Source organism: Coffea eugenioides, chromosome 6, assembly GCF_003713205.1.
Source record: "Coffea eugenioides isolate CCC68of chromosome 6, Ceug_1.0, whole genome shotgun sequence".
Lineage (NCBI taxonomy): Eukaryota > Viridiplantae > Streptophyta > Magnoliopsida > Gentianales > Rubiaceae > Coffea > Coffea eugenioides.
In genome coordinates this window covers 7,766,200-7,779,175 of record NC_040040.1, presented here as the reverse complement: position 1 = coordinate 7,779,175, position 12,976 = coordinate 7,766,200, and the positions used below count along the sequence as shown (strand labels likewise).

At 37.7% G+C, this 12,976-nt stretch overlaps 2 protein-coding genes across 4 annotated transcripts; both read right to left on the bottom strand.

Moving 5' to 3' along the window:
* Positions 1–2,202: 2,202 nt before the first annotated feature.
* Positions 2,203–7,104, bottom strand: LOC113772981 (beta-1,4-mannosyl-glycoprotein 4-beta-N-acetylglucosaminyltransferase). 3 transcript variants are annotated; one of them, XM_027317493.1, is made up of 3 exons: positions 6,548–7,104; positions 5,332–5,713; positions 2,203–3,563 (listed from the first exon to the last, which is right to left on the bottom strand). In XM_027317493.1, exon 3 carries the CDS (start codon positions 3,498–3,500, stop codon positions 2,406–2,408), a length of 1,095 nt encoding a protein of 364 aa, XP_027173294.1. In that variant the 5' UTR covers positions 3,501–3,563; positions 5,332–5,713; positions 6,548–7,104; the 3' UTR covers positions 2,203–2,405. The 3 variants fall into 3 exon arrangements, with proteins under 3 accessions (XP_027173294.1, XP_027173295.1, XP_027173293.1); XM_027317494.1 differs by lacking the exon at positions 5,332–5,713; XM_027317492.1 differs by lacking the exon at positions 6,548–7,104 and having other exon boundaries at positions 5,332–5,805.
* Positions 7,105–8,999: 1,895 nt separating this feature from the next.
* LOC113776386 (auxin-responsive protein IAA29-like) lies at positions 9,000–10,272 on the bottom strand. The gene is made up of 4 exons (XM_027321529.1): positions 9,927–10,272; positions 9,550–9,809; positions 9,360–9,441; positions 9,000–9,225 (listed from the first exon to the last, which is right to left on the bottom strand). Exons 1-4 carry the CDS (start codon positions 10,178–10,180, stop codon positions 9,174–9,176), a joined length of 648 nt encoding a protein of 215 aa, XP_027177330.1. The 5' UTR covers positions 10,181–10,272; the 3' UTR covers positions 9,000–9,173.
* Positions 10,273–12,976: the final 2,704 nt, after the last annotated feature.

Sequence of the window (12,976 nt, the reverse complement as noted above, 5' to 3'; positions counted from 1 at the left end):
TCATCTGGGTATCAAAATTCTGCTCAACTCTGCTGCTCCTTACTCCTTAGCTCCGAGGAGACGTCAATTTTCTAAGAGTGCTAAAATTGACTAGTCAATATGAGTCCGAGTTTGGATCACCGTCAACGAACTTTGTCGGTGGGTGTGTCCGGACAGGAGATTATTTGCTCAAATTTATTGGTTTATATTAGAGGTGGCAATTTGTCCCAAGTCCCAATGGGTTACCCATGTCCATGGGGACTTTGGGCGGGATGGGTATTGGATTTTGATATTGGGTTTAAAATGGGACAAATCCCAATTGTATCCATTAATTGATGGGAATACTTGGGAAATACTTGGGTACCCATTGGGCTCAAATAACAAGGGCTCTGTTTGGTTTAGCTATTTTTTGGGGGTATTTTTGAAATATTTTATTATAACAGTGTATATGAAAAATTTTTACTATAAAATTTTGTTGAAATATTTGATATACTAATATGGATGGGATGTTTTTTGAGTTATTGTATATTACTGTAACATTGTATTTGAAAAACTTATTTTTTGAAAAAATAGCCAATCCAAACGGAGTCTTAGATTCAAAAATTATTTTTAACAATTTTTATAGTCATACTAGAGAATATAATCTAGTAGTTTTCCTAGTCATTGTCCACAAGAATTTTCAACATTTCAGTCAATTTAGACCTGTCATCTTAGGACAATGATGAGGATAAATATTCAATACCTTAAGTACCTTGGCCATCTTGATATATGTTGGAATATGACTGTATATCTATTTTTTCCTTTATTTGTTAATCCAATTTTTGATGGGAATCCTGAGTATAAAGCACTTGCATGTTTATTTAATAAAATTAAAAAAATTAATAAATCAAAAATATTAAAATTATATAAAAAATAAAAATGAATTAAAGGAAAAAAAATATGTAGAAAATAGATTTGGGTATTGGGCGGGATCAATCTAAACCCATTCCAAAGTGATCCCGCCCAACTTAGTCCCAAAACACATATGGGTAAGATTGGGCCCAAACTCATATGACTCGGTTCCATCACAAACCCAAGCAAATCCCGCCCATCCCGCCCATTTTGCCACCTCTAGTTTATATCACCGCTACAATTTTCAATACACCTTTTTATCTTTTCAATTACCTTTTTATCTCACATACATCACATCATAAAAAATATTACAGTATGTTTCGACTAGTTTTAATTTATTCTCTATTATTACTGTCTAAAACACCTTCGTGTGCGGTGTAACTTTTAAAAGCAATCAACAACTTTAAATAGTTAAGATACCTTTTTTTTTTCAAAGTAGTACGGCAATGGAGTTAGCAAGAAGTAAATTTAACTGAATTGAATAAAATTAGTAGTAAAAAACTTGCCCTTTCAATTTGCTACATGTAAGTTGAGCAAATCTCAAATTTGATCGGGCTTGAAAGATGCATATATAATGAATAACTTAGCATGAATTTTTCTTTTAAAATATATTCCATTCAGATTTATTTATAAACGGAAACGAGATAATTGTCTTTTCAACAAAACGTAGCGCGGTCTCTTGTTTTTGAAAGACGATTAATTCTCCTTGTATGTTTTAGAGGAGTTGCTCAGGCATTGGATCCTTGTCATGCTCATGCATGGTTTAATAGCTATCCAACTTCAATCTACGATTTTTTTTTTTGGGGATTATGCTCCGTATAATTACTACTTTTTAAGGTTCGTTTCTTTCACGACTTTGTATGGCAGAACGTAGGCGAGAACGGGCGAGGAACGATGAGGATTAATGACGTCTTACTTACAGAAAGAGAAAGGTAGCCATTGAAAGTCATCTCTTGATTTCAACGTCAAGGAAAAACAATACACAGGCAAGCAGTTCTTTTAATTCTGTGTTTTCGACCTTTACAAGAGCATTCAAAATAAAAAATAATAATAATAAAAAATGTCAGGAGCCTAAAGGACTTGGTCGAGAGTGCCCCAAATACTTGTTCAACAAAATACCTCTTCCATTTTATCAAAATTTTTTTTTCCCATATTCGATATTTCCTCCGACAGAGAGAAGCACATGTTTTACAGTAGTCAGCGGTATAAAAAGAACCCAATATTTATCTTCTATCCTGAGCATAGTGCAAGCCCCCGCCGCTATTATTCCTTGGAAAATAGGGGATCATTTCGCAACCAATAGTTGGTATTAGACCATATAGTCTGAAGATGGAAAAAGAAAAAGATGGAGGAGCAACGACAGAGAAATAGAATACGTTGTCTAATGCTACTCAGTTAAAAGTCTTCAGAAACTCGAGTAGCTTAATATGGATGCCCGGAAAGTAGCCAACCTACCTAAGTGATCACTTCTACCTGTTACAAAAACGATATGGGGTTTAAACAACCCTTGTTTCTTTCCCCCTTGAGAAGGATGTTCATCCTGTTGAGCGAGTACAACCTCCAGGGAGAAGGAATTTGAACTTTTCTGCATTCTCCACCAAGTAAGCAGGAAGATGTACTGCAGATGCTGAACGAGGTACTGAACCCATTTTCTTGATAATTTCCTTAAAAGTATACTCTTCAGGTAACATGTCAAAAAGATCATCTCCTTGACAGATGAGCTTCTGAATCCTGGAGTACTTCAAAAAACTTCTGTGCCTAACTCGGTCTGCATGACTATAGGCAGTCATTTTGAACACAAATTCTCGCAGATACCGGAAGCAAAAGCTACAGTGCCATCCTGCATCGGACAGAATAAAATTGGATTGTCGCGAATGTCGATACCGGGTCCAGGGGTTGTAAATGTGGACTGTAGCACGCCAACTACTATAGTCAACCGGGAATTCGAAGGAATACAGATAGTGCTTCAGCTCCAGATGTAAGACAGGAGGTACCCCATCACACCACTGCAGTAGTTTCACAGTGTGAGGACTTGGTATTTCATCAGTGTCCGACATGATGAGGAGGTCGCCCTCCGAAATACCTGCCCCTTGAAGTAATCGATTCATAGCCCCACGCTGCTCTGCTTCAAGATTAAATGGGTTTTCATGTGAACCACGCCGAAGAATGCGACTGGGAAATACGTCATGGACAACCTTTTCCTCTGCAAATGCAAATCGATCCCGATTTGAAGCAAAAAAGACAGGTTTCGGGACGCCAGTGAAGGTGGTGTTGGCTTCCAAAATTACAAATTTAGTAACATAAGGAAGGAGTTCATGCCACCTAATTTCAAGAATGTCCAGCTCATTGCTAAATATAATGCCATCAAATACTCGGCGCGGCTCTAAGCGCAAGGTCCAGCCATGAAGACGACAGAGTTGGCCCATGGAAATGTTCTCTGCATAATAATGAGGTAGGCGTTCGAACTGTTCTGGAGGTCGGTCCCAAAGTGGGCGGAAAAAATAGGAGATCTTCTGGCCATGGTTAAATATTCCAATAATGCTGACAGGAACAAGTATCAAGAGTATTATAATGATATGTATATTTCTAGAAGGGCGTCTAGAGCTGAGGCGGAGGGGTCTTGGGGCCATAGTGCAAAAGATGCTGAGCAGGAGCAGTGCCTAACATGGCTCCATGGTTGCACCTACAGTATTCTGTAAGTTACCAAGGGTCAGGAGCCAGAAAGGCCGAAGATTACTACTACATCATTGTGCCAAAAAGTAAACCATTCTTCAAATTCAAGATATTAGGCATCTTAAAAAAACAAACAAATAGTATTCATCCGTATGCAAATTCATAGTGCTTAAGTAGGAGCAACCAATTGTTCAAAACTACTATCCTCAACTTTTATTGATCAATGCAACAGAGAAAATAACAATTTCCAGGATTTGGATTAGTGAAGCTTGGTAAACCATCAATTCAATAAACTCATAATCAGGAAGGCTTTCAGGTAGAGTCATCCTTAATGCCTGTTGTTTTACCTTCACTGGCCCAAATGGACATTATTCCGCAGAATGTGCATCGTTCTGACCACCACAAAGTCTACTGTTTGAGGTGCTGATTTATAAATTAACATCCCAAACCAGTCCGGTCCAGTCAAAGGTGGGTTCCCAATGCTAAGCCAATTTCAAATGCCTAATTTTCTGTACCACATAATCTACCGATAATTTTGAATCATTACTAAATTTTCCTTTTAAATATGATTTTGTCCCTAGAAGATCACGCAATGTCAGCAGTAAAAATGCATTCCTACTAAGGATGCTAAATAACACTTAGCTATGTGATGTTCGATCTATGAAGATAATCAGATGTTACAAAATTTCTCACAAGATGTCCCTCCAGCTGGAGTACTTTAGTCTTGCTTCGGCTTTAATGTAGAGCACATTGAAGGCATCAACAGCTGTCTACTTGAATTAAATTTTGAAGGTTCCCTCTTACCTGTTGGGCATAATTTATGACATTGCTTTCAACACAGCGGATTCTTATTGATCGGAACTTTCACCAAATAAGGTGAATATTCTAAAGTACAAACCCTTCGTTTAAGTTTGGCTCAGCTTCTTCTCCCTTTTCTCGCGATAAGATCTCATCAGTCAGAGGGCAAAAATTGGCCCACAACACCATTAACATGGCTTGAGTTGCCCTAACCAGAACTCAATAAGCTTATCCAATTCAATATCTATTGCTAAATGTTATTCCAAAATGTTGTATCTTTTCTACCCAAATACATTTCAAGGACCTTGTGTTATCTCTGTTGAGCTCTTTTAATTATTATATCAAATAAACTAAGCTGCTTATATGCCCATTTCCATTTTCCCGTTTGAATGATCATCACTTTCAGGACATTTCTGGAAATTTTGTCAGGTAAATGCCAGTACAGAGGGGCTTATACCAACATTCAACCTACAATCTTCAAAGGCTTATTTTGTGATGGGGGAATAGTTCAATTACCATTCTGAAAGCATCATTGTAATGCAAATCCTATACATGCCATTTCTATTTTCCTTGTCCTGCTTTGCTTTTTTTAAGAAGCATCACACACCACATTTTTCTGCAGAAAGTCATCAGCGAGGCAGCAAATGAGCCAGAAGCAGGCCTTCCTATAATTAAACTCTAATAATTTTTCTCTATTGGTTCTTAAGCAGTTAGTTGGAGGAGAAGAAGGCAATAGAAAAGAAGGGATTTTAAACGAGTTTATTCCCATGCAGGCTTTGGGACTGTTTTGAGGTGTCTGCATCCTCAAATGACAATAGAAAGAAAGGGACATTGAAACAAGGTTAATCCCAAGTAGGGCTTGGGACCAATTTGGCAGTGCCTGCATTCTCAAATGGCAGTAAAACAAATGCATTCCATACTATTCTAAAACATCTTCTAATTTCTAGTGATGCTCATTCAATTGAGGCAAATAAATCCATATTACCCTACCTCATCCCTCTTCAAGATGCTTAAACAGAGCTGATAAAGGATTCACATCCCTTGTACTGCTCATATAGCTGCAGAAGCCAACTTTGATGTGCCTACTCTCACATGCATAAAAATACATCAGTTCTTCTGCATTATTGGAATCATACCTCCTAATCAGCATCATCATCAAGGTGCAAGTGTTAACATGCAAACCTTAGTATGAGAACACAATAATACCATCAGTGGGAGTACATTAAGCAAACACACTAGAAGCTTAAAATAGTACTTGCCATGACAAGGGAATGAAGTCCTTCACCATATCTCAGAAGCTCCTTTAGCCAGAAGAATGTAAAATCAAGTCATCATCCAGAATGATCTGACTAGATCAGATTTTATTGAATTTCTTGCTCCAAGGTTACAAAATCAAGCCCGTTAGTCAAAGTCATGGAAACATGACATATACATTCAAACTTAAGAAAAGAATGATGACAATTAAATCTGTTGGGCGTAATTCTTAAAGCAAAATAAAAATAATGACAATGTGTGTGTGTGTATATATATATATGTATGTATGTATGTATATTGAAAAACCAGAAAATTTCCAAATTGCACTTAGTATAAAGAAAATGAATGTCATGTTGTAATTAATGTGGAAATGCTCTCCAACTTTTATGTTTACAAACTCCTGGGTATTGAATGAAGTGTTAAATTACAAAAAATGGGTTTTCATTCCTTTTTCTCCTTCTTCCGTCAATCAGGTAAATTAGACTATCAATAAGGAAAAACCATTGTCCATAAGCCTAGGATATCTCGGTGATTCGTACTACTAGATTGCATTGCCTTAATTTATCCACTCATTTAATCCATCTTAGCAGCGATCAACACTATCAGATACTAAAATCAAGTAAAAGAATAAAATAGGAAACCAAAAGGTCGTCATTGAGTAGAAGTGTTGAAACTTTAATCCCAAAAATTTCCTCCTCCTCGTCCTTAATCAGCATTGATTTCAACACGCAATTAAGGTGTTCAAACCTAATAAAGACATTTAAGTCAATCACAATCTTTGATTAAACGGGAAAGCTAAATCCGAAAACAGACGTAGTAATGTTTTCAACCCTTTATAGTAACAAGGAAAAAGTCAACGACAATAATTCGAATTAAACTGTAAAATCTAAAACAACCAGAAAAAACTATATACACAACATAACCACAAAAACGGAAAGAGAGAGAGAAGTACCTCTCATGAGCGCGCACGATTTTTTTTCCCTTTGGTTTCCACGAATAAAAGAAATTCCTGAAACTATAGCTGTAGTGGGCTTCTTCGTTTGAAAAAGTTAGCAGTTAAAAGCTTTCTGGGGTGACAGTGTTGGATGCAGGTGAAAAGGGGAACTTTTTAAGGATGGGGAGAGGGTGTTTGTGTGTGGTGGGGGGGGGGGGGGCCGGCCGGGGAAGGCAAGAAAGAGCAAAGTTGAGTACGAGTAAAAGTACATAAAGTCAAAGCAGAATGGGATTGGGATGGCTGGGGAAGTTGTGGTTTTCAATTTGTTTTGGAATTGGGAGCTGATTTATAGCTCCTCTTCTGGGACTGAAAACAGAGAGCAGGGTAGGAATGAAGAGAGTGAAAGTGAGGAGGACGACAGGAGGAGGAGGAGGACGACAGAAAGCAGTGCTTATTAACATTGGCGGAAGTAACGGGGATTTGGGGTAGGGTGGATGTAGAGGAGTTTTCCCACAGCGGGAGCAGTGCTTGATGTTGTTGACGTAGCATTGGCGCGGCGGTTTCGCAGTTGGCAGAAGTTGACGTGAGGTGAGTTGAGTTTGCTGGTTACACGTGGTTTCAGATTTCGGAATCATCGACATCCATGTTGCTTGTTTGTGGTTCAATGACACTTTTACCCCTCCTCTTTCGTCAGATCCTTGTTAATCCATTCTATAGTTCTCGTCTCTCCTTGTGAGGTTTAAAATCTTTACTCTTTTTATTCTTTGTTTTTTTTTGCTCACACAAATGGTATCACAGATTCTATTTCATCACAAGAATATTTACAAAGTCGGAGCAAGTGCTCCTACGTCATTTCTGGCCAAACGTCGAGTTAACTGTAGAGGAAAGGAATCCAAGTTTAGGCAATATTATAGCGATTTGATGTATGTGAGAAAAAAAGATAATAGAGAAATATGATCATGAAAAACGATATAATTTTCTGACAGGAAATGGCAATCCAAACAGGACGTATAGTTACCTTCCCTCTCTTCATAAAGGAAAGATTAATCCTTTACTAAAACTCCGCTTAAGTTTTTGTTCCTATTACTGGATCAAACGTACCACCCACCTTGATCTTATTCACAACTTTTTTATCGTCTGATTGAATCATCCAACCTTCCTCTTTGGCCTTCATGATTGCAGTTCTGATTGCATTTGCTTCTTCAATCTCTGCCTGCCTTGCGACGTTTACTCTCATTTCCAACCCAGGTGCTTATTGCTTGCCCCGATTCCCTAACCAACTCTCTCTCTTTTCTGATCTACAGCTACATCAGCGTTTAGCATAATGATGCCGTGCCGTTTGTAGGTGGTGTTCATTTGACCTCAATCTCTAAATTTCTACTTTCTTCTTCTTTTCCATTTCCCTCCCCCATTTGTATAACTCTGTATAACCTGCCATTCTTGAATTGCCTTGCTCACTACTATACCTGGGCATTTTCCTTCTCTATTGAACTGTATGTGATTTCTGGACTTCCATATTTGCCACAAAATATTCACTATCAATGCAATATATTCCATTCCTTCTACTCTCTCATGAACTAAATCTTTACTTGAATAAGAACAAAAAAGTATCTTCTTTACATTGTTCTTAACTACTCCTACTTCCTCAAATCTTCTTAAATTTCAATCGTGACATTTTTTTTATCTATTTCGACGAACAAATATTTGCCTTCCAAAGATCTGAAGTAATTTTTATGAGCATAATTTCATATATAAATATATTTTTTGGTAGAAAAAAGTTTGAATGGATTTGACTCTAATCACCATCACGAATCAAGACGTGCCTCTATAATTATAAATCACTTATAGAGGATTTTTACAAATCACTCACAACACCACAAATTAGGTCGTGCCTCTAGAATTATAGATCACTTACACAGAATTTTTACAAATCACTCACAACACGATCTCTTATAGATCACTCACAACACAATAGTCTCACAAGATTCTTACAGATCATTCACCAATACGGTCCTTACATGCGCACCAATTTATAGTAGGATTCAAACACACAATATTTTTGTAAAAAAGTAATCCATCCTTGCTAATTGAGACAATTTGTGTTAGCTAATCTCATATTCTTTGTTTTGGGTTTGTGTATGTATGCTTTTTGATGCTGTGTGTGTATCCCCAATCCCAGCTCCCCCGCCCAAAGAAAAAAAAAAAAAAAAACAATTACAGCTCTACGTATCCGACCAGTGAGACTGCTACTACATCCAGTTATGCCCTTCGTTTTTGGAATCGAGGAATTATACGTAGCAATTGCAAATGCAAGTCGCCTGGAATGTAATTTGACCATAAGATTGCTCAACTTGGTATTGATAATATGTTGATTAATGAGAGAGGTTGGCATTTCTATTGCCTAGCTACAACTCTTCTTCTCATGTTTGTTTGGTTAATCCAGATTCCTATTCCAAAAGGTTCCAAATAATAAGAGCAACATGTCTACAAGAACATCTAAAGAATCTAAAAACCAAATATCTTCTACACATTCCATCTATTTGGATTTCTTTAAGAAGCAAAAACATTTGCCAGATGACGATCTGTCACTGTTAGGCAACGAGTCGTAAACCACCAAAAGATGCCTATTCCACCTAATTTCATTTCAGTCCCTTTTCCTCAGCAATTTCAGACGTTGCACTGAAGTAATGAAATTTCTGCAAAATCAAGAAAGTCAAAATAGCCATCAGAATCTGTGCTTAACCATATTAAGCTATTGTAATCTGCAAGAACAGAGGATTGGTGCCCCAAAAATAGCCAATAAATTAGTGTAAGAATAGGATTTAAATACCCCCAGTTGACATCTTCAGCTAGTAGCCAATCACCTTCCTTGTCTTGAAAAATGAGCTGGTAAGATTGCACACTTTGCTGACCTGTTTCCAAACAATCAAAAACAAGAAAATCTTATCAGAAATTTCACTAATTAGAGCGAGAAAATATCTTCAGTACTGATTTGTTTGCAGTAGCACATTCTTACTTACATTTACCAAACATGCCAACCAAGGTTTGAAGGAGTGTCTGATAAGAATGATAGAGATTCAAGTCCACCTTTCTAGCTATTCCCACGCCTTCCATTTTCACCTTCACGTACATGGAGTTTCTTCCCCTGACACCACCTCCAGCGTGACCACCACCATTCTCCACCGTTACACAGTTTACAAAACCACCAGGGCGGTTCTGCTGGCAAATCTTCTTCCTCCACGAATTAATTGGAGGCCACCCCACAAACCCACGATCAGCACTGTCAAAAACAACATCTAATTCAGCACATAAACATTGATGCCCACAAGAAAATTTTGTACTGACAATAAAACCTTGTGCACGAGATTAGGACGCCCACAGAGCCAAGAGGAATTACTTGTTAGTCGTGACAGAACTAATCTCAGGCTCATCCACATCATCTCCCTGGTTAGACTGCTCATCCCATACCAGCAAAGCCAAAGTTTGAGGCACGTGATCATCAGCATTTTTCTCCTCAAAGGCTTCAACAGAATTCCGTTTCTTGATGTTGCATTCCTCATTCTTTACTGGGCTTGCCTCAATTTCAGAGAAATTTAAATCGAACCCTTTATCAGGAATGCTGGAAAGTGCAAGTCCCAACTGAAGATCCATATCATCCAAGAGAGAACGAACACAAGCAAGCAAGCAATACAGAACACCAGTCACCTTTTTTCTTTTGGTGCAGAGGAAACAAAACGTCTCGAAATCCGATACGATTTCTGTACAGAGAGTTTTAGCTGGAGAAGTGAATTCTAAAGGATGTCGACTGTAGAACTCCCACTCGTTATATATAGGAAAAGAAGTGGGGGGGGGGGGGGGAATTTTGGGGGACAAGGGAAGGGAGGCCGAGAGAGGCGGTCGTGGACGGTAGCCAACTGGGGACGACATTTTCTTCACTCTGTCCTTCTCATTGCTAGACTTTTAGCCGACCCAATTGCTTCTGATGCTCCTTTTATTAGCCGACACAAGGTCTTCTTTTATCGACTTTCTTTCTTTCTTTCTTGGTTAGCAATTCTACGCCCATTCTTTACTGGTGTACTTCACGCTCTTTATTTTGAGTTTACAACGGCATTGAAACCCCTAACAGAAATCAATTTTCTTTCCTTATTTTTTTCTTTTTTCCTAAATCTAGATTGAAAAGAAATGGATGGATGTTTCTACTTGTTTGGAAATTAAGCCCGCCATTTCATCACCAAGGAAAGCATATTATGTATTATTCTATGCTGCTTGAGAACATTTTCAAGCACTGAATAAAATAAATTTTACTGACTATGTGGAGATGTTAGACTCAAAATTCACAAAAATATTTTGCCCAACACTTTTTTTTTTTTTTTTTGAGAATTGGCGAGTTTTATATAACAAAATAAGAATTTGCACTCTAATCGTCAACTTTCCCCTCTTATCTTCCTCTATAATTCCAAGAAGATCAGGGGAAAAATTTGACTCAAAAATAACTTTATTAACCCTATTGAGATAATTAGCCATAAAGTCAACAGTTTGATTACATTGACGATATACAAAAAATATAGTCAGCTTGATTACATTGCCCAACACATTGAACTGGTGTTGATGAATTGTCTCGTAAGAGAGCTACCCCTTTATTGTGTTATTTGAATACATCCTTAAAGTAGTTGCAGTATTGTTAAAAATTGAAACTTTTAACACTAAATTTCATTCAAATTCAGATAAAATCCTTATTAAAAACACTTAATAAATTCAATACGATTAGCACTGTCCATCACACGAGCAGCCGCACCAAACCCTTTCACAGAGAAAAGGGTTTGTTAATTTTAATTTTTTTATGAAAAGACTAAAATGAAATCTAGATGCTTGGTCTTGGTGTGTTCCAATAATAATAAGAAATAAAGAGAAAAAAAAAAGTAGACTAAAGAAAGAGAGTTGAAAGTAAACGCTTTGTCCGGGGGTGAGGACACAATATGCTTAAATCAAGCGCGGGCTCCGGCTTATTAAAGAAACAGGAGGGGGGGGGGGGGTCTTTGAATTTTGATTCCTCAGCCGCAGTGGGGGGGATACACACCGTTTTGTAGACCAAGCGTCAAACTGAAGGTCCCACCTGTTGGGACATGCTTTGTTCGATTACATTCAGTGCACTCTGTCGTTTCGTTTCCTTCCATTTTCGTCTTTGACTATCGGATTTGTACAGCAAGCAATCCCCGGACACAATCCCGACCTCTCCAATCTTATCCATCGTTTTTGCATGCATGATGCGATGCATTCAGATTTTGTGCACCTCCTTATTTCTTGTGCAGCAGGGATGAATCATATAAATATTGGTGAGAAGTTAGTACTAGAAAGTATATACTATCTTTTTTCCCTCTCCATTCACATGAAGTTCAACACATCACCGTCAAAATATACTGCCCCCCCAAAACATCCCCTCACCAACAAGAATATATATATATATTATGATTTTCTTTTTGTATGGTGTATATCTTGGTCTATGAGATGATGAATCTGTTCTCTTCTCCGGAGAACTGATTCGAGAACGATCTTTATTTCTCCGGACATTATTTATTCTCGTCTTTATTGAAAAAGCCTGTGGTGCCCAGCCCAGATGATAGAAACTGATCGCAGAAATCAATGAACATATACGTACATGTTCCCGATGCCTGTTTTACCTTTGCGAATAAGTATGTAACGCCTGCATCGCTTAAAAGTTAAAACACAAGGAAAAGCTACGTTACAATAGTTTGCATGCTACAGACACAAATTCGAAGACAGTTTGTCGAGGTTCAATTGGAACAATTCATTGTATCACCACAACAGATTGAAAGGCCAAGGGAACAAGCTTCATGTGGATTGGAACTTAAAACTTGAAAGTGATCGAGTAGTACTCCTGGAATCCAGATCAGGGGTTTCATATACATATATGCCTTCTCTTATATATATATATACACACACACACACACCAGTATGACATTTAAAAGATGCATCCCTCAATAATTCCAACAACCAATAAACATCAATAAGCTGTCCGTTTATTTATATCCAGAGAGAGCCCACCTGTTGATCCTTTGATGCAAAAATTAATTGGAGTACTATATATATACCCCAAAGAGCAAATTAATGGCCCTTGCCTGAATGAATATTGTTAGAGGACTTCTTTCATTAGATCTATATATACTGATAAATTATACTACACATTTGTTCAAAGAATCGGGTCATCTGACTCTCAAATGCTTGAGACCCTAAACAGTTATTGTGATTATAAATAGAGGCATTGCAACAAATCACGAGCATTCTGGATTATGATTCAACACAAGTGTCAGTCACATATAGACACTCGATAAACCTGACAGAGATAAAGGACCACCAAGACATTTTTATTGTTTGGACCACTTTGATTGCTGATAAGATGAGCTTAATTAAGATGAAGCTGGTCCTCAT

What these genes read in the sequence shown, in the direction of transcription:
- LOC113772981 (XM_027317493.1), bottom strand. Translation starts at nt 3,500, where the DNA reads ATGGCCCCAAGACCCCTCCGCCTCAGCTCTAGACGCCCTTCTAGAAAT.
- LOC113776386 (XM_027321529.1), bottom strand. Translation starts at nt 10,180, where the DNA reads ATGGATCTTCAGTTGGGACTTGCACTTTCCAGCATTCCTGATAAAGGG. An exon ending in GGTTGGCATGTTTGGTAAAT is followed by an intron (nt 9,442 to 9,549) that starts GTAAGTAAGAAT and finishes GTTTGGAAACAG; the next exon opens with GTCAGCAAAGTGTGCAATCT. An exon ending in GCTGAAGATGTCAACTGGGG is followed by an intron (nt 9,226 to 9,359) that starts GTATTTAAATCC and finishes TTGATTTTGCAG; the next exon opens with AAATTTCATTACTTCAGTGC.